At 41.9% G+C, this 26,592-nt stretch overlaps 1 protein-coding gene across 7 annotated transcripts in view; it reads left to right on the top strand.

The window, feature by feature from the left end:
• The window catches only part of LOC109871420 (collagen alpha-1(XVIII) chain), a 186,877-nt gene extending 167,635 nt beyond the window's left edge, over positions 1-19,242 (top strand). For all 7 annotated transcript variants that reach the window (XM_031806146.1, XM_020462302.2, XM_020462301.2 and 4 more), the window contains 15 exons: positions 3,059-3,112; positions 6,296-6,367; positions 6,453-6,518; positions 8,191-8,218; positions 8,725-8,778; positions 8,894-8,928; positions 9,421-9,552; positions 9,719-9,878; positions 10,503-10,567; positions 15,420-15,548; positions 15,715-15,747; positions 15,898-16,293; positions 16,417-16,614; positions 16,845-16,960; positions 17,716-19,242. In XM_031806146.1, coding sequence (XP_031662006.1) covers positions 3,059-3,112; positions 6,296-6,367; positions 6,453-6,518; positions 8,191-8,218; positions 8,725-8,778; positions 8,894-8,928; positions 9,421-9,552; positions 9,719-9,878; positions 10,503-10,567; positions 15,420-15,548; positions 15,715-15,747; positions 15,898-16,293; positions 16,417-16,614; positions 16,845-16,960; positions 17,716-17,929 — 1,752 coding nt within the window. In that variant the 3' untranslated portion in view covers positions 17,930-19,242. The remainder of the gene's footprint in view (positions 1-3,058; positions 3,113-6,295; positions 6,368-6,452; positions 6,519-8,190; positions 8,219-8,724; positions 8,779-8,893; positions 8,929-9,420; positions 9,553-9,718; positions 9,879-10,502; positions 10,568-15,419; positions 15,549-15,714; positions 15,748-15,897; positions 16,294-16,416; positions 16,615-16,844; positions 16,961-17,715) is intronic.
• The last annotated feature ends 7,350 nt before the right edge of the window (positions 19,243-26,592 follow it).

The raw sequence follows: 26,592 nt of genomic DNA, 5'->3' as shown, positions 1-26,592 counted from the left end.
GTGTCCCCTGCTCGCCCATCGTAGTAGTGACAACCGAACAGCACCCTGACTCACCTATTGCTGCTCTTTTGACCCTATGATCACTCGGCTACACAGCTGATGCCCCCTGGACTGTTTCAATAACACGGTACCTCATTTGGTTTACCTGTCAGCCCCAGCCTTGAACTCAGGTCCTGAATGTACCTAACTGACCTGCTCTGCCCAATCATTGCCATTTACCCGTTGTTGTCTTAGGTCTCTTGATCAACACCTGTGATTGCTTTATGCCGCTCTCTAATGTCAATATGCCTTGTCTACTGCTGTCTTGGCTAGTTTTAGTTTTATTTCACTGTAGAGCCAAAAGTCAGACTCAAAATGCCTTTAGATAGCTTTTTCGTCCCACCCCACACACATGTGGAGTCTTCACCTAGAGTAATTGATGCCTCCAGAGATGAGACCTCTCTCATTGTCACGTAAAGCATTGGTTTACCTTCACTGTACTCACATCCTACCATACCCTTGTCTGTACATTATGCCTTGAATCTATTCTGTCACGCCCAGAAATCTGCTCCTTTTATTCTCTGTCCCCAACGCACTAGACGACCAGTTCTCATAGCCTTTAGCCGTACCCTTATCCTCCTCCTCCTCTGGTGATGTAGAGGTGAACTCAGGCCCTGTAGCCCCCAGTTCCACTCCTATTCCCCAGGCGCTCTCATTTGTTGACTTCTATAACCGTACAAGCCTTGGTTTCATGCATGTTAACATCAGAAGCCTCCTCCCAGAAGTGTTTTTTTTCATTGCTTTAGCACACTCTGCCAACCCTGATGTCCTAGCCGTGTCTGAATCCAGGCTTAGGAAGACCACCAAAACCCCTGAAATTTCCATCCCTAACTATAACATTTTCCAACAAGTTAGAACTGCCAAAGGGGGCGGAGTTGCAATCTACTGCAGAGATAGCCTGCCGAGTTCTGTCTTACTATCCAGGTCTGTGCCCAAACAATTTGAGCTTCTACTTTTAAAAATCCACCTTTCCAGAAACAAGTCTCTCACTGTTGCCGCTTGCTGTAGACCACCTTCTGGCCCCAGCTGTGCCCTGGACACCATATGTGAATTGATTGCGCCCTATCTATCTTCAGAGCTCGTGCTGTTAGGTGACCTAAACGGGGATATGCTTAACACCCCGGCCATCCTACAATCTAAGCTTGATGCCCTCAATCTCACACAAATGATCATGGAACCTTTCAGGTACAACCCCAAATCTGTAACCACGGGCAACCTCATAGATATCACCCTGACCAACCAGCCCTCTAAATACACCTCGTCCTAAACGATATCATACCCGCCACCGATATAAGACAATACTATGCAGCCGTATCCATCGACCTGGCCAAGGCTTTCGACTCTGTCAATCACCTTGGTTTCACAAATGACTTCCTTGCCTGGTTCACCAACTACTTCTCAGACAGAGTTCAGTGTGTCAAATCGGGGGTACCTGTTGTCCGGACCTCTGGCAGTTTCTATGGGGGTGCCACAGGGTTCAATTCTCAGGCCGACTAATGCAAGTAAAACTAAATGCATGCTCTTTAACCGATTGCTGCCCGCACCTGCCCGCCCGTCTAGCATCACTACTCTGAATCTGAACGGTTCTGACTTAGAATATGTAGACAACTACAAATACCTAGGTGTCTGGTTAGACTGTAAACTCTCCTTCCAGACTCACATTAAGCATCTCCAATCCAAAATTAAATCTAGAATCTGCTTCCTATTTCACAACAAAGCGTACTTCATTCATGCTGCCAAACATACCCTAGGAGAACTGACTATCCTACTGATCCTTGACTTCGGCGATGTCATCTGTTTTTATCACCAAAGCCCCATACACTACCCACCACTGTGACCTGTATGCTCTCATTGGCTGGCCCTCGCTTAATATTCGTAGTCAAACCCACTGGCTCCAGGTCATGTATAAGTCTTTGTTAAGTAAAGCCCCGCCTTATCTCAGCTCACTGGTCACCATAGCAGCACCACCCGTAGCACGCACTCCAGCAGGTATATTTCACTGGTCAACCCCAAAGCGAATTCCTCATTTGGCTACCTTTCCTTCCAGTTCTCTGCTGCCAATTACTGGAACGAACTGCAAAAATCACTGAAGGTGGAGAGTCATATCTCCCACACTAACTTTAAGCATCAGCGGTCAAAGCAGCTTACAGATCATTGGACCTGTACATGGCACATCTGTAAATTGCCCACCCAACTACCTCATCCCCATATTGTTATATATATATTTTTTGTTCCTTTGCACCCCAGTATGCACGTTCATCTGTTCATGTTTGAGCTGCTTTTGAAAGCAAAAGTTAAATATAAAAACATTATTGGCATTGTTGAATTCAATTTCCATAATAGCAAGCTAGGACTGATGGTTTGGGTTAGCTAAATTAGCAAGTCTGTCTGTTTGGTTACCAAGGAAACTACTGTAGCTATCTAGTAAACTTGCTAGCTACTTCAGTGGATGTTAAACACAGTTGAACAAATGTGTTAAATTATAGCCATGGTAGAAAAGGGGCTCTATGCATTCTCTGGAAAATAATGCAGTTCCGTGGAAGGTTAGTTCCACAAACCTTCCATGTCATTTATTATTTTCCATAGAACACATAACCCTTCATTGAGTATCCCTTACATATTTGCCATATTCTAATAATTGTCATGCGCCAATGTATTGCCATGGTCCGTGCCATAGTGAAACTCCTGTAGATCTGAAATAATTGGATGGTGAAACTTGCCAGCCAACCAGAAAAGCAAGGTGAAGCAATTCAGGCATTGAAAGTCAGGACAATCCTTGTCCTGCAAAGAAGCATTATTTTTGTAGTTGAAAAAAACTGATTTTGCATGCAATTCAGGAATTTAGAATAATATGTGGAGCTTAATTATTACTCGGTGACATCACGTACCTTGAAAATGATTTGACAATCATAATTTAAAAAAACACAAAACAAAACAAAAATCCACCCCTGTCGAACGGATAAAAATGTTTTTAGTGAATGTGTTTTTGTCACATATGATTGATGTGTTGTTTGTGCAGGGACAGTATGGACCTTCAGGGATAAAGGGTGAATTTGGAATGCCTGGAAGACCTGTAAGTACTGGAGCTAAATTTCTAACTTTACAATTACAGTAGGGTCTCAGTAGCGTGACAGTAGTAGTGTCACACAAAGCAATATGGATGTAATTACTGTTGCAGTTGCAAATTGCTTGTGACATCATCTCAAGCTAGCAAGCTAACCACGCTAGTGACAAACAAGCTAATGCAGTTCATGTTAGACATTTTCAGTTAAAACTGGACAGAGAAACATCTGGTTTCACTTATAAAATTACCTTTATTGACTTCCAGACCATCTACTGTACATAAACCATGACTAGCCAGGGTGTCTAGAGTTGTTTATATCAGGGGTGTCAAACTCATGGAGGAATGGGCCAAAATACCAGCAACAGTGTGTGAAAACCTTGTGAAGACTTACAGAAAACGTTTGACCTCTGTCATTGCCAACAAAGGGTATATAACAAAGTATTGAGATAAACTTTTGTTATTGACCAAATACTTATTTTCCACCATAATTTGCAAATAAATTCATAAAAAATCCTACAATGTGATTTTGTCTGTCATAGTTGAAGTGTACCTATGATGAAAATTACAGGCCTTTCTCATCTTTTTAAGTGGGAGAAATTGCACAATTGGTGGCTGACTAAATACCTTTTTGCCCCACTGTATACAGTGCCTTGCGAAAGTATTCGGCCCCCTTGAACTTTGCAACCTTTTGCCACATTTCAGGCTTCAAACATAAAGTATATTTTTTGTGAAGAATCAACAACAGGTGGGACACAATCATGAAGTGGAACGACATTTATTGGATATTTCAAACTTTTTTAACAAATCAAAAACTGAAAAATTGGGCGTGCAAAATTATTCAGCCCCCTTAAGTTAATACTTTGTAGCGCCACCTTTTGCTGCGATTACAGCTGTAAGTCGCTTGGGGTATGTCTCTATCAGTTTTGCACATCGAGAGACTGAATTTTTTTCCCATTCCTCCTTGCAAAACAGCTCGAGCTCAGTGAGGTTGGATGGAGAGCATTTGTGAACAGCAGTTTTCAGTTCTTTCCACAGATTCTCGATTGGATTCAGGTCTGGACTTTGACTTTGATGTTTATTTTTGAACCATTCCATTGTAGATTTTGCTTTATGTTTTGGATCATTGTCTTGTTGGAAGACAAATCTCCGTCCCAGTCTCAGGTCTTTTGCAGACTCCATCAGGTTTTCTTCCAGAATGGTCCTGTATTTGGCTCCATCCATCTTCCCATCAATTTTAACCATCTTCCCTGTCCCTGCTGAAGAAAAGCAGGCCCAACCATGATGCTGCCACCACCATGTTTGACAGTGGGGATAGGGTGTTCAGGGTTATGAGCTGTGTTGCTTTTACGCCAAACATAACATTTTGCATTGTTGCCAAAAAGTTCAATTTTGGTTTTATCTGACCAGAGCACCTTCTTCCATATGTTTGGTGTGTCTCCCAGATGGCTTGTGGCAAACTTTAAGCGACACTTTTTATGGATATCTTTAAGAAATGGCTTTCTTCTTGCCACTCTTCCATAAAGGCCAGATTTGTGCAATATACGACTGATTGTTGTCCTATGGACAGAGTCTCCCACCTCAGCTGTAGATCTCTGCAGTTCATCCAGAGTGATCATGGGCCTCTTGGCTGCATCTCTGATCAGTCTTCTCCTTGTATGAGCTGAAAGTTTAGAGGGACGGCCAGGTCTTGGTAGATTTGCAGTGGTCTGATACTCCTTCCATTTCAATATTATCGCTTGCACAGTGCTCCTTGGGATGTTTAAAGCTTGGGAAATCTTTTTGTATCCAAATCCGGCTTTAAACTTCTTCACAACAGTATCTCGGACCTGCCTGGTGTGTTCCTTGTTCTTCATGATGCTCTCTGCGCTTTTAACGGACCTCTGAGACTATCACAGTGCAGGTGCATTTATACGGAGACTTGATTACACACAGGTGGATTGTATTTATCATCATTAGTCATTTAGGTCAACATTGGATCATTCAGAGATCCTCACTGAACTTCTGGAGAGAGTTTGCTGCACTGAAAGTAAAGGGGCTGAATAATTTTGCATGCCCAATTTTTCAGTTTTTGATTTGTTAAAAAAGTTTGAAATATCCAATAAATGTCGTTCCACTTCATGATTGTGTCCCACTTGTTGTTGATTCTTCACAAAAAAATACAGTTTTATATCTTTATGTTTGAAGCCTGAAATGTGGCAAAAGGTTGCAAAGTTCAAGGGGGCCGAATACTTTCGCAAGGCACTGTATATACAGTACAAGTTAAGAAGGGCTGTCTTCTGTATACCACCCCTACCTTGTCACAACTGATTGGCTCAAATGCATTAAGAAGGAAATCAATTCCACAAATTAACTTTTAACAAGGCACACCTGTTAATTGAAATGCATTCCAGGTGACTACCTCATGAAGCTGGTTGAGAGAATGCCAAGGGTGTGCAAAGATGTCATCAAGGCAAAGGGTGGCTACTTTGAAGAATGTAAAATCTAAAATATATTATGATTTGTTTAACACTTTTTTGGTTACTACATGGTTCCGTATGTGTTATTTCATAGTTTTGATGTCTTCGCTATTATTCTACAATGTAGAAAATAGTAAAATTCAAGAAAAACCCTTGAGTGAGTAGGTGTGTCCAAACTCTTGACTGGTACTGTCTATTTTTTTATTCAAACCACCCGCGGGCCCTATGTTTGACACCCCTGGTTCATACATTTTCCATTTGGCATGTATTTTTTGTCGCTATTGGTGCAGCACTGACACCTGTGTTGACTTGGCATCTGGGATGGATTTCCGATTGGAACGATATCAACAAATCGTGTAAACTCTTTTCTGCTAACTGATTGGATATTGAATACAGTCAGTTGCACGAAATAGGATTGATTTCTGTCTCTTGCAATGCAGCTAAGTTGCAGGCAACATTTGTTGCAAGCAATATAAATTGCATCCAGATTGCTTCGTGTGACATCAATTTAAGAGATACAGATGTTTCCTTTCGTTGAGCAGGTGTGCAATAAGTCAAAATGTACATATCATCTATTGCCAGTTTGAGTGTTATTATGGAAAGTAAGTACGGAATGCTACAACAACTACTACTACTTATACTACTACTACTAGTATTATCTCTATTATTATTTCTAGTGAATGCTCCTTTTGTAAGGCCTGTGTAGTGTCTAACTGTCCATGTCTGTTTCCTACAGGGTCGCCCTGGTGTAAACGGATACAAGGGTGAAAAAGGAGAGCCATCCACAGGTGCCGGATTTGGCTACCCAGTAAGTGTGACATGTGCATATAACATTGCACTGGGCCGGTTTACAATCCAATGGAAGTGCACTGACTAATGTCATCTCTTTTCAGGGTGTCCCAGGCCCACCCGGACCCCCAGGACCTCCCGGACCAGCTGTGCCTGTGGACCGCCTCAACGTGAGTTGAATCCTTATTCCTTATTCCCCCAAAAAACAGGGTTTTGTTCATTCAGCACCAAATGGAAGACTGACAACTTTGACTTGTCTAATAAGCAACAATCACTTTAATTTTCCAGTGCATGCCCTAATGAACACAACCCTAAAGATCATATACAGTTGAAGTCGGAACTTTACATACACTTAGATTTGTCATTAAGACTCATTTTTCAACCACTCCCCAAATGTCTTGTTTTTTTTGTTTTTTTTTTTATTTATTTTTTTATTTTACCCCTTTTTCTCCCCAATTTTGTGGTATCCAATTGTTAGTAGCTACTATCTTGTCTCATCGCTACAACTCCTGTACGGGCTCGGGAGAGACGAAGGTTGAAAGTCATGCATCCTTCCGATACACAGCGCGTATCCAACCCGGAAGCCAGCTGCACCAATGTGTCGGAGGAAACACCGTGCACCTGCCAACCTTGGTCAGCGTGCACTGTGCCCGGCCCGCCACAGGAGTCGCTGGTGCGCGATGAGACAAGGATATCCCTACCGGCCAAACCCTCCCTAACCCGGACGACGCTAGGCCAATTGTGCGTCGCCCCACGTGCCTCCTGGTCGCGGCTGGTTACGACAGAGCCTGGGCGCGAACCCAGAGTCTCTGGTGACAACTGCCGCTGCAGTACAGCGCCCTTAATTTTTCCGACATTTGTTTACAGACAGATTATTTCACTTATAATTCCCTATATCAAATTTACATACACTAAGATGACTATGCCTTTAAACATCTAAGAGAATTCCATAAAATGATGTCATGGTTTTAGAAGCTTCTGATAGGCTAATTGACATATTTTGAGTCAATTGGAGGAACACCATCCCCACCATCCCAACATGTCATGTTGTGGGGATGCTTTGCTGCAGGAGGGACTGGTGCACTTCACAAAATAGATGCCATCATGAGGGAAAAACTACGTGGATATATTGAAGCAACATCACAAGACATCAGTCAGGAAGTTAAAGCTTGGTCGCAAATGGGTCTTCCAATGGACAATGACCTCAAAAGCATACTTCCAAAGTTGTGGCAAAATGGCTTAAGGACAACAAAATCAAGGTATTGGAGTGGCCATCACAAAGCCCTGACCTCAATCTTATTATAGAACATTTGTGGGCAGAACTGAAAAAGCATGTGCGAGCAAGGAGGCCTACACATCTGACTCAGTTACACCAGCTCTGTCAGGATGAATGGGCCAAAATTCACCCAACTTATTGTGGGAAGCTTGTGGAAGGATACCCGAAACGTTTGACCCAAGTTAAATAATTAAAAGGCAATGCTACAAAATACTAATGGAGTGTATGTAAACTTCTGACCCACTGGGAATGTGATGAAAGAAAGAAAAGCTGAAATAAATCATTCGCTCTCCTATGATTCTGACATTTCACATTCTTAAAATAAAGTGGTAATCCCAACTGACCGGGAACTTTTACTAGGATTAAATGTCAGGAATTTTGAAAAACTGAGTTTAAATGTATTTGGCTAAGGTGTATGTAAACTTCCAACTTCAACTGTACCATCGATGCCATTGGCCACAAAAAAAAGTCTATAATGCCATCTTCACCTAGGAATAAGAAATAAGATATCATGTTTGTGTGCAAAATACTGGAGAATACTTTGTTTAATTTCCCATTTGTTGCAGGGATATGACACCTCAAGGAATTATCCAGGTATGCTGACAATGATTTGTTGTTTTTACGTCAAACATAATACATCTTGAAGACAGAGGATTAAATTTGGCACATGAGCATACCCAGCAGTCATCTAATTGAAGAGTTGAAAATGAGACAGTTTTTATTCTTTAAAGAGACAAACATTTCCCCATCAACCTTCAATTGTATTCAGCTATTGAAGAAAAAGGGATTCGTGATCAATCTACCGTCAAGAGATTAGGTTAATGTTTTCATAAAAAGCACCTAGATTTGGGGAATTTACTGATAAAAAACTGGAACATCAAATAGTGCTGTCAAGGTTTAATTTAGACTTCGAAATCCATTCTGTTTTAAAACCATTCCATTAGCCCATAAAAAAGTTAAATTTGACTGCCATTGGGCATGGGTAGTGCAAACAACCATTACAATACAGTGATACAAATTATATTTATTTCTAATAGAAATGTTTCCATATTTATTTTCTAAACTGTGTATATTCTTCACATGTTCTCTGTTTTTTGTAGCGACAAAGGGGGAGAAAGGTGATCGCGGAGCTCAAGGTCTCCCAGGAACGCCAGGTAAGACTTTTATGTCTCAATACAGCACAGGGGATAACAACAACCACTTGGTTTTATCTTAAGGCTACAATTCAACCTATATGCTTTTCGTGATTTTTAACATTTTTATTTCCAGGTGTGGCCTCTAACTTAGACATATTCACATTCAAGGTACAGTATTATCATTAATAGTACTACAGTATGCATTACATACAGGGATTTAGTAGCTAATATAGTAGGTTTATACAATTTGGAACACTGGTTGAGATGGCGTAAACATTCATGCAAAAAGCACGAATTTGGCGGAACAGGTGGTTAAAAGATATTCACAGAATAAAGAGGTGCATAAACAGCGTTTACAAACATTTAACCTCCACTACATCGCTGTTTATTTTTTAATCTAGCCTTAGAGAGTTCTCCAATAAAAATGTATCTGGATTTCACTCATCTCTTTGTATTTTGCCTTTCTATTTCTCTCACCACTCTGATTTGGTGTAAAGAGCTCTGTACTGCCAGTCCAGATTCTGCACACTCATCTTCAATTAACCTAAAACCTAACAAGAAGTGAAATGCTATTATCCTATACCTACATAATCCTATCATCCTTAAGAAGATGGCTACGTTTGACAGGACAGAGCATTTAATAGATGTTTGTCTTTGCAGAATGACCTGAAAGGAGAGCGTGGGGATTCTGGCGTGAAGGGGGAGAAGGGAGAGCCAAGTGGTGGCTATTATGACCCCCGTTTTAGAGGACAACAAGGCCCACCAGGACCCCCTGGAAACTCAGGACTTATGGTACGAAATTGAGAGGACATAAAATGAACTTGTCACAACCTGATATCAGTCATTAAGACACCTTACAATATCTGTCATGTTTTGCTAACCAAAATGGAAAGAGGGCCTTATGGTGAATGTGGCACAAGTAAAGTTAAATGTTATTTTCCATTTTTTTTTATCACAGGGTCCAAAGGGAGATTCAATCATGGGCCTCCCTGGTCCCCAGGGCCCACCAGGCTCCCCAGGGATCGGCTACGACGGTCGTCCAGGAATCCCAGGCCCACCAGGTCCTCCCGGGCCCCCAGGGTCCCCCTCACTACCAGGGGCCTATAGACCTAACCACTGTGAGTTTCCTAACCAGTGACAAACACAATGTCACAATGGTGGTTTGGAGTGAGGTACAAGCAACTACACAGAGTATACAAACCATTAGGATCACCTGCTCTTTCCATGACATAGACTGACCAGGTGAAAGCTATGATCCTTTATGTATGTCACCTGTTAAATCCACTTCAGTCAGTTTAGATGAAGAGGGGAGGAGACAGGTTAAAGAAGGATTTTTAAGCCTTTATGCAATTGAGACATGGATTGTGTATGTTTGCCATTCAGACGGTGAATGGACGAGACAAAATATTTAACTGCCTTTGAACAGTGTGTGGTAGTAGGTGCCAGGTGCACCGGTTTATGTCAAGAACTGCAACGCTGCTGGGTTTTTCACACTCAAAAGTTTCCCGTGTGTATCAAGAATGGTCCACCACCCAAAGGACATCCAGCCAACTTGACACAACTGTGGGAAGCATTGGAATCAACATGGGCCAGCATCCCTGTGAAACGCTTTCGACACCTTGTATGCTGTTCTGAGAGCAAAACGGGGGTGCAACTCGATATTAGGAAGTTGTTCCTAATGTTTTGTACACCCAGTGTATATCATATCATATCGTCATCATTTATTTTTTTCTTCATCACAGCCATCAATATTCCTGGCCCCCCCGGACCTGCTGGACCACCTGGAACTCCTGGTCACACTTCAGGGGTAAGGGGTCATCCCACAGTCTGTCATACAGTATTTGATTTTCTTTATATTTGTTTATCTTTCACACTGAGCGTTATCAGATCGTCAACCAAAACCTAATATTGGATTAAGGGAACACGAGTGAACAAATAACACATTTCTATTAGTGTTGTACGGTATACCAGTACCATGGTAACATCACAGTACCAAAACGTCATGATACTTATGATACCAATGCGGTAGTACTGTTCCAAATGATACTACCACATTTTTCAGCCCTACCGATCTAAAGAACCCGCTGGCGTCTGCTATAAAATGTTTAAAAAGACACGTTTTTTTTATAAATTCAGTTGAATTTAAGCAACAGCCACAAGTCTCTTGTATGCGCAGGTCCAATAATATCCTATTCATTTTCATGCGCGTATGAGGTGTGGCAGCTGTAATCAGCCAGCGGGAAATGTAGACCCAGATGCATCTTCTGTGGTTAGATTTCTACATTTGTTACATTCGATTACCGCGCACAGCGAGTAATATTTGTACATTGTATAATTTAATCACCTTTTATAACCAAGAGTACATGCCAATCTGAGTAGACTGTGCAAGTTCATTGTCATGCAGCCTCTGAGTGCCAGAGAGTGAAAATGGGGCAATGTTTCGAGACAGGCATGCTGCAAGAACCTTTTCCTATATTCCTGTGGCAATCAAATTTGCCTAGACCTACTGTCAAGTTACCAGGTTAGCTAGCTAGGTAACATGACTGAACAAAGTTGTTTATCAAACCAATAAGTAGCAACCCGGGATTAGTTTAAAACGGCCCGCGACACTTCCCGCCACATGGTTTGTCAAATTATATAAAATTCTTGAGAACAACTCGTCTCTAGCCTAAATGGTTTTGAAGAAAAGACCCATATTTCCAGAGATGCCTTTTTTTCTTTCTATTGGGATTCACACTCATTTTATTTTATTTGACAAAACTTTTTAAACTAATCCTGAGTCGCTAATTATCGGTTTATTTTTTAATCATGTTACATAGCTAGCTAACATGATAACTTGACAGTAGGTTCTATTGGTTGCAAGAATTTTGTATAATTACACATTTGAATACGGTGTCGTTTTGTGTATCAGCTCATTAACCATGTGCCATTGAATCGGTATGGGAATCTCTTCCCAACTATTTAGCAATCTACAGTGCCTTCGGAAAGTATTCAGACCCCTTCACTTTTCAAAATGTTGTTAGGTTACAGCCTTATTCTATAATTGATTCAATTGTTTTTTTCCCTTTTCAATATACACACAATACCCCATAATGACAAATAAAAAGCAGGTTTTTATCATTTTTGCTCATTTATATAAAAAAAAATTGAGACCCTTCACTCCGTACTTTGTTGAAGCACCTTTGGCAGCGATTACAGCCTTGAGTCTTCTTGGGTATGACGCTGCAAGCTTGGCACACCTGTATTTGGGGAGTTTTGCCCATTCTTCTCTGCAGATCCTCTCAAACTCTGGCAGGTTGGATGGGGAGCGTTGCTGCACAGCTATTTTCAGGTCTCTCCAGAGATGATTGATCAGGTTTAATTCCAGGCTCTGGCTGGGCAACTCAAGGACATTCAGAGACTTTTCCCCAAGCCACTCCTGCGTTGTCTTGGCTGTGTGCTTAAGGTCATTGTTCTGTTGGAAGGTGAACCTTTGCCCCAGTCTGAGGTCCTGAGAGCTCTGGTGCAGGTTTTCATCAAGGATCTCTCTGTACTTTGCTCTGTTCATCTTTGTCTCAATCCTGACTAGTCTCCCAGTCTATCCCCACAGCATGATTCTGCCACCATCATGCTTCACCGTAGGGATGGTGCCAGATTTCCTCCAGATGTGACGCTTGGAATTAAGGCCAAAGAGTTCAATCTTGTTTTCATCAGATGAGAGAATCTTGTTTCTTGTGGTCTGAGAGTCCTTTAGGTGCCTTTTGGCAAACTCCAAGAGGGCTGTCATTTGCATTTTACTGAGGGGCTTCTGTCTGGCCACTCTACCATAAAGGCCTGATTAGTGGAGTGCTGCAGAGATGGTTGTCCTTTTGGAAGGTTCTTCCATCTCCCCAGAGGAACTCTGAAGCTCTGTCAGAGTGACCATCGGGTTCTTGGTCACCTCCCTGACCAAGGCCCTTCTCACCCAATTGCTCAGTTTGGCCAGGTGGCCAACTCAAGGAAGAGTCTTGGTGGTTACACACCAAAACCCTGGATAAACCTGCAACAGTAATTGGCAAAAACTAGAAACCGCTGCACCTCCTTTACCGTGGTGGGAGTCGGCCAATTACGCACGGCTGAAATGCGGTCACTCTCCATCTCCACCCCTGAGGTGGAAATGTGGTACCCTAGGAAGGAGACGGACTGTTTGAATAGTAGTAGCACCAACGGATATCCCGGGAACAAAGGGGATCCCTAAACTATGTGCGAACGTTCTGTCTATAAAATTCCCAGCCGCGCCTGAATTGACAAGCGCCTTATGCTGGGACTGCGGGGAAAATTCAGGAAAGGTGACATACAAAAACATGTGTGCAACAGAGGGCTCTGGGTGAGAATGGTGCCGGCTCACCTGGGGTGACACCAGAGTGCCCTGCCTGCTGCCTCGATCCCCAGAGGAACCAAACCGGCACCGACAGGCAGTGTGACCTCTGCGGCCACAGTTGGTGCACGAGACTAAACCTCCTCCGGTCTCCCTGCGCACAGAACCTCCCAGTTCCATGGGCATCGGAGCGGTGGTGCTTGGGGATGAAACCGACAGACCCCACTCTGGACATCCGCGGGTAGCCAGCAGGTTATCCAACCGAATGGACAGGTCCACCAGCTAGTCGAAGGTGAGGGTGGTGTCCCTGCAGGCCAACTCCCGACGGATGTCGTCGCGCAAACTGCAGCAATAGTGGTCGATCAGGGCCCTGTTGCTCCATCCCGTGCTGGCGGCCAGGGTCCGAAAGTCCATGGCGAACTCCTGGGTCGGTCCCCGTCCCCTGCCTCAGACGGTAGAGACGTTCATCCGCCGCTCTACCCTCGGGCGGGTGGTCGAAGACGGGTGAAATCCTCGAAATGGTCCAGCGCTATGTCTCCTTCGCCAGGGCTTTCCCTGAGAGGCACGAGACGAGGGCGGACACCCTCTTACGGCCAGAAGGAGCCGAGTGTATGGTTGCCAGGTAGAGATCTAACTGCAATAGGAAACCCTGGCAGCGTGTAGCCGTCCCGTCGTACTCCGGGGAAGGGCGAATCCCACTGGGACCAGGTGAATGGGAGGCGAGTAGTGGAGGCCCTGGTTGTGCTGGTGGAGGCCCTGGAGGAACTCCCTGTCTCTCCCAGCGGTCCATGGTTTGGACAACTCGGTCCATGGCGGCGCCGAGATGGTGGATCATCGCCGCTTGCTCCTGGACACGCTCCTCGACCCCTATACCAGGGGCACCTGCTCCTGCTGACTCCATATGTTAAGTGTGGAATTCTGTAAGGGGTGCGTAACTGGTGGCAGGGAAGTCAGGAGAGCACAACTAGGTAATAGCCGGAGCAGTTTAATTTAAAATCCAACGGCATAAAGAAATAACAAACATGGGTACAAAACCCGACACGCACCAGTAAACATATGCACAGGCACTTACAACAAACAATTCCACACAAAGATATGGGGGGAACAGAGGGTTAAATACACAACAATTAATGAGAGAAATTAAAACCAGGTGTGTAGGAAAACAAGACAAAACAAATGGAAAATGAAAAGTGGATCGACGATGGCTAGAAGACCAGTGACGCCGACCGCCGAAAGCCGCCCGAACAAGGAGAGGAACCGACTTTGGTGGAAGTCGTGACAAAAACTGAGGATGGATCAACAACATTGTAGCTACTCAACAATACTAACCTAATTAACAGAGTGAAAAGAAGGAAGCCTGTACAGAATACAAATATTCCAAAACATACGTCCTGTTTGCAAAAAAATGTGTCAAAGCAATTAATTTTATTATAGTGTTATGTCACAAAGTGTTATGTTTGGGGTAAATCCAATACAACCCATTACTGAGTATAGTGGTGACTGCATCATGTTATGGGTATGCTTGTAATCGTTAAGGACTGGTGAGTTTTTCATGATAAAAAATAAATGGAATGGAGCTAAGCACAGGCAAAAATCCTAGAAGAAAACCTGGTTCAGTCTGCTTTACACCAGACAATGGGAGATTAATTCACCTTTCAGCAGGACAATATCCTAAAACACAAGGCCAAACCTACACTGCAGTTTTGACGAGTTACAGTTTTGATGTAAAAAATGGTTGTCTAGCAATGATCAACAACCAATTTGACAGAGCGTGATTTTTTTTTAAAATAATAATGGGCCCTATGTTGCACAATCCAGGTGTGGAAAGCTCTTAGAGACTTACCCAGAAAGACTCACAGGTGTAATCGCTGCCAAAGGTGCTTCTACAAACTATTGACTCAGGGGTGTGAATACTTAAGTAAATTGGATATTTCTGTATTTCATTTTCAAAAAATTAGCTAAATAAATAAATAAACATGTTTTCAGTTCGTCATTATGGGCTATTGTGTGTAAATGGCTGAGGAGAAAAAAAGATATAACCAATTTTCACTTCAAGCTGTAACACAACAACATGTGGAATAAATCCAGGGGTAGGAATACTTTCTGAAGGCTCTGTATATGTACCATAAACCAGAGATTGATGTATTCAGTTAAGTGGAGGAATCTCAGAAAAAAAGCAGATTCAAAGATTGTAAAGGTGTACTGTATTTTGCATTGGTCAAAAGTGAATGTATTCATCATAACTAATATGATTCACTGGTTGTTTGACTGATTGATATATGTCATCTTGTATATGTACTATAATATGTACTGGTCTCCACAGGTGACAGTTTTGAGGTCATATGACACCATGATTGCTACTGCAAGACGCCAGTCAGAGGGCACCCTCATCTACATTGTCGACAAAACAGATCTCTACATCCGAGTCCGCAATGGATTCAAACAAGTCCTGGTACAGTCATACATTTTTATTTCATATGAGAAATGGGTTCGTAAGGTAGGAAGGAGCTGGAGATGCACATTCAAAAAGTTGGGCAAGTGCAGACTAAAAGAAACTTAGAAAAACACAACTCAGCAAAGAATGTATGTACTTTTTTCATATGCTTATTGTTTTTCAGCTCGGTGACTACAGTCCCTTCTACAGAGATCTGGTAAGTTGTTCTATCAATGTAAAAATGTGTAAATAAAAGAGAGAAAATGTATCAACTTATTTAATGAATAGCTATTGATATATTTGAGGTCATAGTCATAAAATCAAGTACGACTTTTCATGTCAAATAAATAATGCTCTTAATCTTCAGGACAACGAAGTAGCGGCTGTCCAGCCCCCCCCTGTCGTCAACTACCCCCAGTCCCAGGATCACTCGGCCAACAATGGAGCTGAACACTTCTCCCAAGGCGGTACCGCCACCCACCCCATCAAGCCACCTCCTCACAAGCCGGTGGAGATCCCCAGGCCTGCCAGACCCGACAACCGCAACCCCGACCCCAGATATCCCCCTCAGTACGACCCCAGATATCCCCCTCAGACTGACGCTAGGTACCCCCCTCAGACAGATGGCCGCTACAGCCATGTGCAGCCTGAGAACAGGTATCCCAACCAGCCCGAAAGCCGATTCCCAGTCACCCCCCAGAGAAGACCCGTTCCCCTTCCTGTTCCCCAGCCTGGCGGTCACTTGCATACATCAGGGCCAGGAGTGAGTACATTTATCATCATTTAATGTGCCTTCCCAGAAAGTATGTATTGTTCAAATGTTTTCATCTAAATAGTGTGTGTAGACCTGATCTGTTTTTATAACTCATCTCTCTTTTCTGATCAGCTCCATCTGATCGCCCTGAACATGCCCCAAGTGGGCAACATGCGGGGTATTCGTGGGTCAGACTTCCTGTGTTTCCAGCAGGCTCGTGCTGTGGGCCTGAAGGGCACCTTCAGGGCTTTCTTGTCCTCCAAGCTCCAGGACCTCTACAGCATTGTTCGCAAGTCCGACAGAGACAGCCTCCCCATCATAAACCTGAAGGTGTGTAAACATACTACTGAAAACACAAGTCTAGACTGTGGGATCCCACTTCTGATACCAAATTGACATTGCGTTTAGTGAAGTAACCTATTCATTAGCATTTCATGAAATTCTAGTGATTGTTTCAATCCAACATTGTTCAGCATCAAATAAGTAATGAAATGCTGCCATGGGTTTTCATTTTAACCTTGTTTCTCTTGCTGACGAACATATATGCTCTCTCCCTTTAGGACCAAGTGCTGTTTAATAGCTGGGAGTCTATGTTCAGTAAGACTGGGGGCAGGATGAAGGAAAATGCACCAATCTACTCCTTTGATGGCAGAGATATCCTTAGGGACAGTGCATGGTGAGTGGTTGCCTCTCAGACACAGCTACACAGTAACATCTCCAGTGTTGTATCAACTTTAATAGTGTTAAATCTACAAAGTCCATTAAAGTCCCTGAAGCTAGCTAGCAAAAAAAAAATCTATATTATTATGCTACACAGAGTAAATGTTACACTTTCTAAAGTGTTTGCCCACACTTGTTATTGTTGCATTCATTCGCAATGGTGTAACATGTTAAAAATCTATTCCACCAGAGTCATTCATTTTATTCTAATAGTTGACCACCTTTTAACACTGTAGAGTGTTACCTTTAGTTTTACAATATCAACACTCTCTGTGAAATGTTTTACTCTAATAGAGTTGAATACCTTTCAACGCTGTATGGTCTAACCTTAAATTATGCACATGTAAAGCTGCTTAATTTATCAACGTACCTTAATTGATGGGACATTCTCTTTTTGGCTGTTAGAGAGAATTTGCCATTTTTTTTATCTAACCGTGCAGTATCATTCTTTTATGGCAAATAGTTTCTTTCTCATTAGTCATAATGAGTGTCGCCATAAGCAAAAATAATGTTTTATAAAGAGTGGTAGCTTAAGTGGTAGTCTATGTATGTATGGTATGCCAGGGCTTATGCCATACTGCTTATAACAGTGACATGAAGGCACTGTATTATCACTGTTAACTGGATAGATTTTTCTAAATAAAAATGTGTCTAATAAGGTGATGTATTTAAGGTGATTAACATCATTTCCTTCGATTTGTTTCCCTTCAGGCCTGAAAAAATGGTCTGGCACGGCTCTAGCAACGAGGGTCACCGCCAGACTGACAACTACTGCGAGACATGGAGGGCCGGAGACCGCGAGGTGACAGGTCTAGCGTCCTCACTGCAGACCGGCCAGCTCCTACAACAGTTGCCCAGCAGTTGCTCTAGCTCCTACATAGTGCTGTGTATCGAGAACAGCTCTCTCTCACACTCCAAAAAATAATTTACAAAAACATCCCTGTCACTTTGGTCCAAGTAAACGCATTACAAGTGTACAAACAGGCCCATTCCTCCTCCCTCCGCCCCTAGAAATATGACGTCTTCGAACTGGGTCTGCAGCGCTTGCCTGGCAGAGAAGTTTCCCATTGTCTTCTCTATCCCTTCCATAATGCCAAAGAGACGGGTCGAACAGAGAGGTGTTTGCCTTTTTCTAGGGGCATTGGCACATATTTTCCAAGGGGTTGAACAAGAGAAGAGAAGCTAACTGCGGCAGCATTTTTTAAATTGTGTGCGTAAAAAAATCTGTTTGTATATGATATGTCTGTTTGAGTTTTATTTTATTCCTGACTTGATGTTACTTTTGAAGCGGTCTTTAAATTTGGTATATTCCACCATTTTAATGTACCATTTTCCACATTTTCATTTTATTTTCATTCCATTTAAGGCTTGTAGGTTACAGCAACTTTTTAAATGATATTTTAAGAATTAAAGAAGATAATAGATATTTATTTTTAAATGAAGTTATGTTAAAACACACAATTTGATTTGGAATAGTAACACATGAAAAATGCCTTAATCCATATTGTAGTCAGCACTTTTTCACAGACTATTTCATACATTTACACAGGTGAGGGTGTTTGTAACCTAATATGGAAAACTGTACGTTGCGAAAAGGAGTGTGTGGTTTTAGAAATGCATGTCAAAAGAGATTATGCTTTGATGTCAAGATAGTTTTATTTACTTATTTTTAAAAGTAAGGTAAGATATGATGACTCTTAGAATAAATATGACTAATTCCTTCATCTGTAGAAGTTTACTGTACATTTCTACTTGCCATTTTACATTTGGTGAACATTATGTTTTATATGTCCTCATTGGGCATAGCCTACACTAAATTCACCATACTCATATCCAAGACGCAAGTTACAATGTCTTTCGTAACCGTAAAGCAGATGCTGAGACAAATTTGATGTAAGGGTCAATTTTGCTTTTAATCAAAAAATATATAATCCTGTTGATAATAACCTGCCATTGGGGTTTGAAAATGTTTTGAGTTCAATTTGGTGCTAATCTCTATTGGAGTGACTGCTGACTGTATTGGTTAAGGAAACCCAGATGTATTTTATTAAGACACATTGTAGTGTCTTAATAAGCAACCTTGTGTTGATTAATTTCTGAGACTATCTTGGCTATAGTGCTACTGTTGTGTCTTGACTGAACCAGTATGAACCTGTGGATATTCATTATTTTTGTAACCAGTATGTGCTGTATCATTTCTCAGAGGCACTAAATAAATGTTGTTGTTTTTTAATTCATGACACTGTGGATACAATGTTTTTTTGCGGCCAATATTTCAATGTAGTGTTACATTATGACTGGTGTTGTTGTGGAAAATGTATGTGCTGATCCAGTAGGTTTAAAATATGTAAACCCATTTCTACCGACACTTGGACATTAAATATATTCTGCTACTATCATGTGGATAGAAATACAGAAGTTTATATTCTTATCCAATTACGTGGTTATCATAATTTGTCTGCTTACCAGCCAAATTAACAAATGTTTGGTCTACCTAGCAAAATCTTAAAGGTAAACAAGGAATAGAACTAATAGTCCCATGAATTGAGATTGGATTTGTTCAATGTAATGACTGGTATATTAATCTGTTTGGAATTTCTCTTCTCTGTTTTCTCCAAAGTAGATTTTTAACCCGTGCCCCAGGAAACTAGTTCCCTATCCAGATTCATGGTTGTCACAGACAACCACCTTTTGATGAGATTGCAATCCCACCTCAGCACCTTTTACTCCAACAGCACTGTTTTATGGCCCACTCAATGGGATTTAGCTGTGTGTGGCCTTGCAAGCACCTTCTTAACACAAATCAATGTCCTTGGTGACAGAGAAGGGTGCTCAAGGTTCCTTGTAGGTGGTCCCTTAAATAAGGCCGTTGGAGTAGGGCTCAAGCATACTGCATTATGTGCCCTCAGTGCAAGTATATAGGATGATTGTCTATGCCAAAGCCATTGGCACATAGGTCCAGATGATTGTAAAGTGAACAATCATACAATACAGATTGGTGGTCCAGGTCCTCCACATTGTTGTTGGTCATTGTGATGTGTGCATTCTGTTCAATTAGATACATTTTTCTATAGAACGACACATTGTTGTGAAAGATGGATGAGTATCTGTCCTGTGTATCTGTATGATTTTGTTCATTAACTTCATTGTAGTGACATGGTGTGGTATGTGTTGCTCCAGTGACCTTTGATTGACATTCATACAAGGTGGGACTCTTGCTGGGCTCTTGAGCCATCCCAGACAAGACTGGATTTGTTAAAAATTACAACAAAAAGACCATTCGGAGGCAATGGAGAAGGATGGAATTGGAAAAGAGGAGGGCTCCTGATGCTGAAAGTGGTGCGCCTGGTTGTCAGGTGATTCTGCTAAAATATAGGAAAAGGCTTCATTTGTAACATTGAGTTACCACGATGACATCATTTTTTGATAATGACTATGAAAGCCAATTTACTAGCGGCTAAAGTATCCTGTATGCTCAAAACAAAAAGGTGCCTGAGTGTGCAGCTCATATATACAAACCAACATCTAAATAAAGTAGCGCAAGAAAAAAAACATAGCACCCTACTAAATTTTATCTCATCCACAGCTTTCTCTTAAGCGTCACAACCCATCGCGCTTCTGTAGTGTGACTGGTATGGGGCTAATATTAATTGACTTGGGGGGCTCAATGTTCTTCGAGGCTGTCTTTGGTTGAAAGAAAAATAACCAGCATTACACGCTGTTCGCTATTCTTCAAGGTCTTCGATTGAGTAAATCTTTCAGGGAAAATAACATAATTTGCTGAGTGATGTAGTATCCACGTAAGTCTCCCTGACAGAGTGGTGTGTTAGAACAACGTTCAGCTGGCTGCTGTGAAGTGCCTGTTGACCATCTCAACAGCCCAGCTGCCATGGGAGAGCTATATTTAGGAGCTGGTAAGTAATAACTAAGCACATCCAAATGATTCACACGGACGGTAATAATACAAGAGCGAGATGACTAGATATTGGGCTTAATTACATTTGGGGCGGAAGCGAAAGCCATGTCTGTCAGAAGATCTGCCTCTGTTTACACTAACCGATTGACTCACCCGCGACCGATTTCAACAATACCTCGGCTAACAAGCAGGGTTTTCTTTCAGCTTGACCAAAGCTGTTCATAAGGAGAGGCATTAAACTATAGATTCAGTTTCTGTAATCATATATTTTATTGACATATTGTGTAATCCATGCTGGCAGTGCCGATGAAATTGGAGTGTCTAAGTCTCATCTGAAATTTATGCTAAACTTCATTCAATGTTTAATGGATTTGATTATTTGAAAAGCAAATGAATAAAATTTATTATTTTTATTTTTAATACTAAATCAACCCGATTTCAAAACAGCGACCTCGTCGAGGTCCATTGGTATCAAAAGTGGGATAGCATCATTGTAAAACATGTTCTGGTCGGGTCTGAGGCACAGTTTATTTTCCATAATCTGAGAGGAGTTAGTGTATCTACTGGATGGTTGAGGACATTATTTGTGCTACTCTTATATAAATGTATTTTATATTTTTAAGAAATCTGAAGAGGGGCATCCCTTAAACAGTAAATACACGTTTGACTATTAACTTTTCCTTTCATTTAGTTAGATAATGAGCAACAATTTCCTACTCCTTACAGTAAATCCCACAGTGATCCATCTGACATTTAAGTACTCCTTTATTCTTTAAATATTTGATGAGGATGAGGTTATCTTGAGTGGCTCCTCCTGGCATACACAGCTATTGCTTGATCACTCCAACTCTCTCTCTCCCACTCTGACTTAGAACGGATGCTCCATTGATTTCCAATGGACAACTGCCAAAACCAAGTATAAAATGGGACAAAGGCAAAAAGTGGCACTCTAGGAATGCAATAAGAGTTTAAACGTATAGGACAGACCATCCAAAATTCACCATAGTTGTGGTTAAAAAGCCTTGAATTGGCAAGTTAAAAAAGGTGCTAGATGCTAAGGTTAGCAGTTGGTGAAAGTGGATAGGTAAAAACAACCTAAGCATGGATTGTACTCTGTCATTGTCAGTCGACTAAACAAAGGTAAAGAAACCAATTTCATTTTGAGTGAATTATCCCTTTAAGAACTTCACATCGTGGGTGAGCTACCCCTTAATGTACTGTCAATCCATAATTTACCCAGGCCCGGTTCACGGTTACCTTGCATACATAGCTCACAGCTCACTACCCTCTCCTGTCGCTGCAGAGCCAGCTGGCTGGATATCCAATGTGACATCTCCTTCCATCTCCCATGAATTTTTTATGGGCCTCTCATCCCACCCCTCTCACATAGAGAGGGTCATGTACAGCATATCAGACCCATTCTATAAAAGCATGCTGTTGTAACTGCCAGTTTTGCTTTGGAATGGGTGACTCCTCCTCTTATCCCTATGGTATCATCAGAGACAGAAGGGAAAGCGAGACATCCCACTCTCAATTTTTCTGTTTCAGTGGAAGTCAATAAACTACAGTGCCTTCAGAAAGTATTCACCTTGACTTTTTCCACATTTTGATACAAGGTGGGATTAAAATTGAATGAATTGTAAATTTGTTTGTCAACGATCTATACAAAATACTATGTAATGTCAAAGTGGAAGAAAATGTTTAACATTTCATATAATAAAACAAAATTGAAAAATAAAATTAATATATCTTGGTAAGATAAGTATTCAACCCCTTGTGGTCAATAAATGTTAGAACCACCTGAGAACCACCAAACATTTTTTGAAACATGGCCCTTACATTTTCGCTGATATGAAAAATATCTTTCAAATCAAAAATATACACTTACTGTTGCAGATTTTCACAGATACAAAAATGTATGCACTCATTACTGTAAGTCACTCTGGATAAGAGCGCTGTTAAATTACAAAAATGTAAAAATGTAATCCATATGCTGTGTGTCCATCCAGCCGAAAAACTACTCTTCCGCTACACTTCCTCCCCAGTTAAGCGCCTGTTACAATATGGCCATGTGGGAACACTAACCCTATAAAGGTGTGTAGTAATTGAACCTTTTTCTATTGTTATTTCTTGCTGATATGAAAGATAAGTTCCTTATGTTTCCAAAACTATACCTCAACTTATGTGTGTTAACGATCAGACCGAGCATCGTGACTCTTAACAAAGGTCTCCTAGGAAGAAGATACTACTGTCAATAGGTGCTAAAGGTAGTTAGCATCTTGGAATGGGCTAGGGTTGAACATACGCACCAGGAAACTTTGGAAACAGCTTGATTGGACTGCTAAACACTTCTAATGATACACTCGAAATCTGAACAGTGCTATTCATTAATTGGATTATGTTTTCAGAACATCTGAAAAAGATGTAGTAACATAACTGTTTTAGATTTCTTAAAACTGGAATCCATAGCTGTGCAACTGTCACATCCGTTTGCAATATTACAACAACGATGTTACTTCAAACAACCAACACTGTTTTTTTCCCCTTCGGACATCATTGCACTGACAATAGAACAAGTACAATTATATATCTTTTGCCACGATACTGGATGCTGGATTTCCTCAAAACAAAAACAAATGCGCCTATCAAGGATTTCAGCTTTATCATGCACCTCAGTTTTGATTTTGTGAGACCAGTATTATTTTGTAAATTATTTTTACTCCCCCTTTTTCTTCCCAATTTCATGATAACGATCTTGTCTCATTGCTGCAACTCCCAAATGGGCTCGGGAGACGCGATGGTCAAGTCATCCGACCTCCGAAATATGACCCGCCAAGCTGCGCTTCTTGGCAGCCGCCCACATGTTGAAGGGAACAACGTTTGAACTGACAACAGAGGTCAGCCTGCAGGCACCTGGCCTGCCACAAGGAGTCACTAGAGCACAATGAACCAAGTAAAGCCACCCCGGCCAAACTCTCCTTCTAACCCGGACAACGCTGGGCCAATTGTGCACCGCCTTATGATTGAACCCCAGGCTGTAGTGACACTGCAACACTGCAGTGCCTTAGACCGCTGCGCCACTCAGGAGGCCGAGACTAGCATTTTTTATTCCAATAAAATGTATCTTAGTTTTTATGTGAAAAGACCTTCTGATGATAGATGTACAGACACTCATATCTCTCAGGTTTTAACTTATTTACGTTTGACGTCAGACATGTGTAAAGATAGAGCTCCACCTGTGCAGAGCACATGCCCCTTTGCCCTTCCAATCTCCGAAGTGCCCTTTTGGGTGGTTGTATAATTTCCCCCCCAAACATTTTTGAATAAATGTTTTGTCATTGTTGTTCAAAACCCACTGCCCACAAGTCGTCGCCCGGTATTTTGGCTGGCAGCATACCACCCTGCATCTCACTGCTGGCTTGCTGCTGAAACTGAGCAGGGTCGGTCCTGGTGGGATGGGAGATTAGGTGCTGCTGGAAGTGGTGTAGTAGGGCCAGTAGGAGGCACTCTTTCCCCTGGTCTGAAAAAAGATCCCAGGGCAGTGATTGGGGCACACTGTAAGGGGGAACACTGTAAGAACACAGAATAAACCAATTAATAAAAGTCCCATGATGGTAGTGACTGCCCATTACTCCTATCACTTATTAACCATCAGTTATTTTACACTACTTTAATAAAATATTTAAATTGTTGTGTATATTCCATTTGTTTTATTTGATGACTTTATCATTTCATTTCAAGTCTTCCTTTCTATAGAGCTGCTGTCTATGCTATCTGACAAAATCACTATTTTAGTAGTTTGACGTAAATAAGGCATACTTTTATGACTGATGAATAACAACTATCTATCACTTAGATCATGTATTTTTAGGCAGAGATACCTCAAAGAAACTGCTCTCTATGTATCCCCTCTTGATCATGCTTTTTTCTTTCCCCTTATGTAGCAGGCATAAAAGAAACACACCCAACAGGGATTATGGACATTGTAATTAATTATCACTTTTTATGCTTTTTATGCTCTAAACTATGCAGAACATTGGCCTGTTGGAAACTACAAATCCCTACTACATCATACACTTCAGGCATGATCTAATTTTCTCAGAAACTGCAGCGCAATGTACGCACTGAGCTCAGAAAAAAACAAACAAAATGTAATTCAAATAATTTAACCAACGTTGGTCAATTAGCTGTTTAAAAAAATGAAAAATAACCAACATTTCTGTTAATCACTCATCACTACCTCAATTGCAGAGGGGTTCCAGAATGCTATCTGTCAGACATCCCAAGGCATTGCAGTTGTGAAAAACCTGAGTGACGACATCATTGTGTATCGAGCAACACAAGCTGACCACGATAACAGCCTGAGAGCAGTGATTCAGACGCTCAAGGAGAGTGGACCGACTCTCAACTGCAAGAAATTAGTACAATAAATCCAGACTGAAGTTCTTTGGTTTCATCTTCTCTGCTGGCAGTATCTTAGCTGACCAGAAAAAAAGTCACAGCCATTCACCAGGCCAGCAATCCCCAAAATGCAAGTGACATCAAGAGTCTTCTGGGCATGGCCAACTGCTGCTCACGTTTCATCCAGGATTATGCCACCATCACTGCACCACCACTACAGGAGCTCACAAAGAAGGACGTTCTGTGGCAGTGGGGTGAGGAACAGGAAACAGCGCTGAAGAAGCTAAAAGACAGACTAAGCAGTGACACCACCATGTCATACTTCAATCCACAAAAGGAATCCGAACTCATCGTGGACGCCAGCCCTTTGAGACTGGGTGCCATTCTCCAGCTGCATGCTCAGTGATGTGGAGACACGCTACTCGAAAACAGAACGTGAACCACTATCCATCATATCCACTATCCATCATACACTTCCATTTGTACATACAGTATATGGAAACCCATTCACTCTGGTGACAGATCACAAACCACTGAAGAGAATCTGGAATAATCCAAGGTCAAAGCTTGGATCGAATGGTGTGGAGCCGACAACCCAGCAGACTAAATGTTCCGTCACCCACTCCCAGCAAAGAGCTGAAAGCACACAAGTAGTGAAAGTAGCAGAGGAATATGTCAACTTCGTGGCACAGCACACGCCACACCCAAAGCAATGACACTGGAGGAAATCAATACCAAAGAGTAGATGGCCGTCAAGGCCAGATTGTTCTTCAAGATGTTCAAACATTCATAGATGACCAGCAGGGTCAAATAATAATCACAGTGGATGTAGAGGGTGAAATAGGTCAGCACCTCAGGAGTAAATGTCTTGCCTTTCATAGCGGAGCATTCAGCGGTCAAGACAGCAGGTGCATGAGAGAGAGGGAGATAAAAACAGCAGGTCTGGGACAAAGTAGCACGTCCGGTGAACAGGTCAGGGTTCCATAGCCGCAGGCAGAACAGCGTAAACTGGAGCAGCAGCACGACTAGGTGGACTGGGGATGGGGACAGCCAGGTATTCCTGAGGCATAATCCTAGGGTTCAGGTATTCCTAAAGAGGAGAACGAGAGATGGGAGAATTAGAGGGAGCATACTTAATATCACACAGGATACCAGAAATACACCAGATAGGGCAGACTGACCCTAGCCCCCCCGCACATACAGCAGACTATTACAGCATAAATACTGGAGACTGTAGCCCAGTCCGACAATATCCCAGGACAGGGCCAACC

This window comes from Oncorhynchus kisutch, linkage group LG26 (genome assembly GCF_002021735.2).
Source record: "Oncorhynchus kisutch isolate 150728-3 linkage group LG26, Okis_V2, whole genome shotgun sequence".
NCBI lineage: Eukaryota > Metazoa > Chordata > Actinopteri > Salmoniformes > Salmonidae > Oncorhynchus > Oncorhynchus kisutch.
The sequence above is the reverse complement of the archived record's forward strand: the minus strand, read 5'-3'. Positions and strand labels throughout refer to the sequence as shown.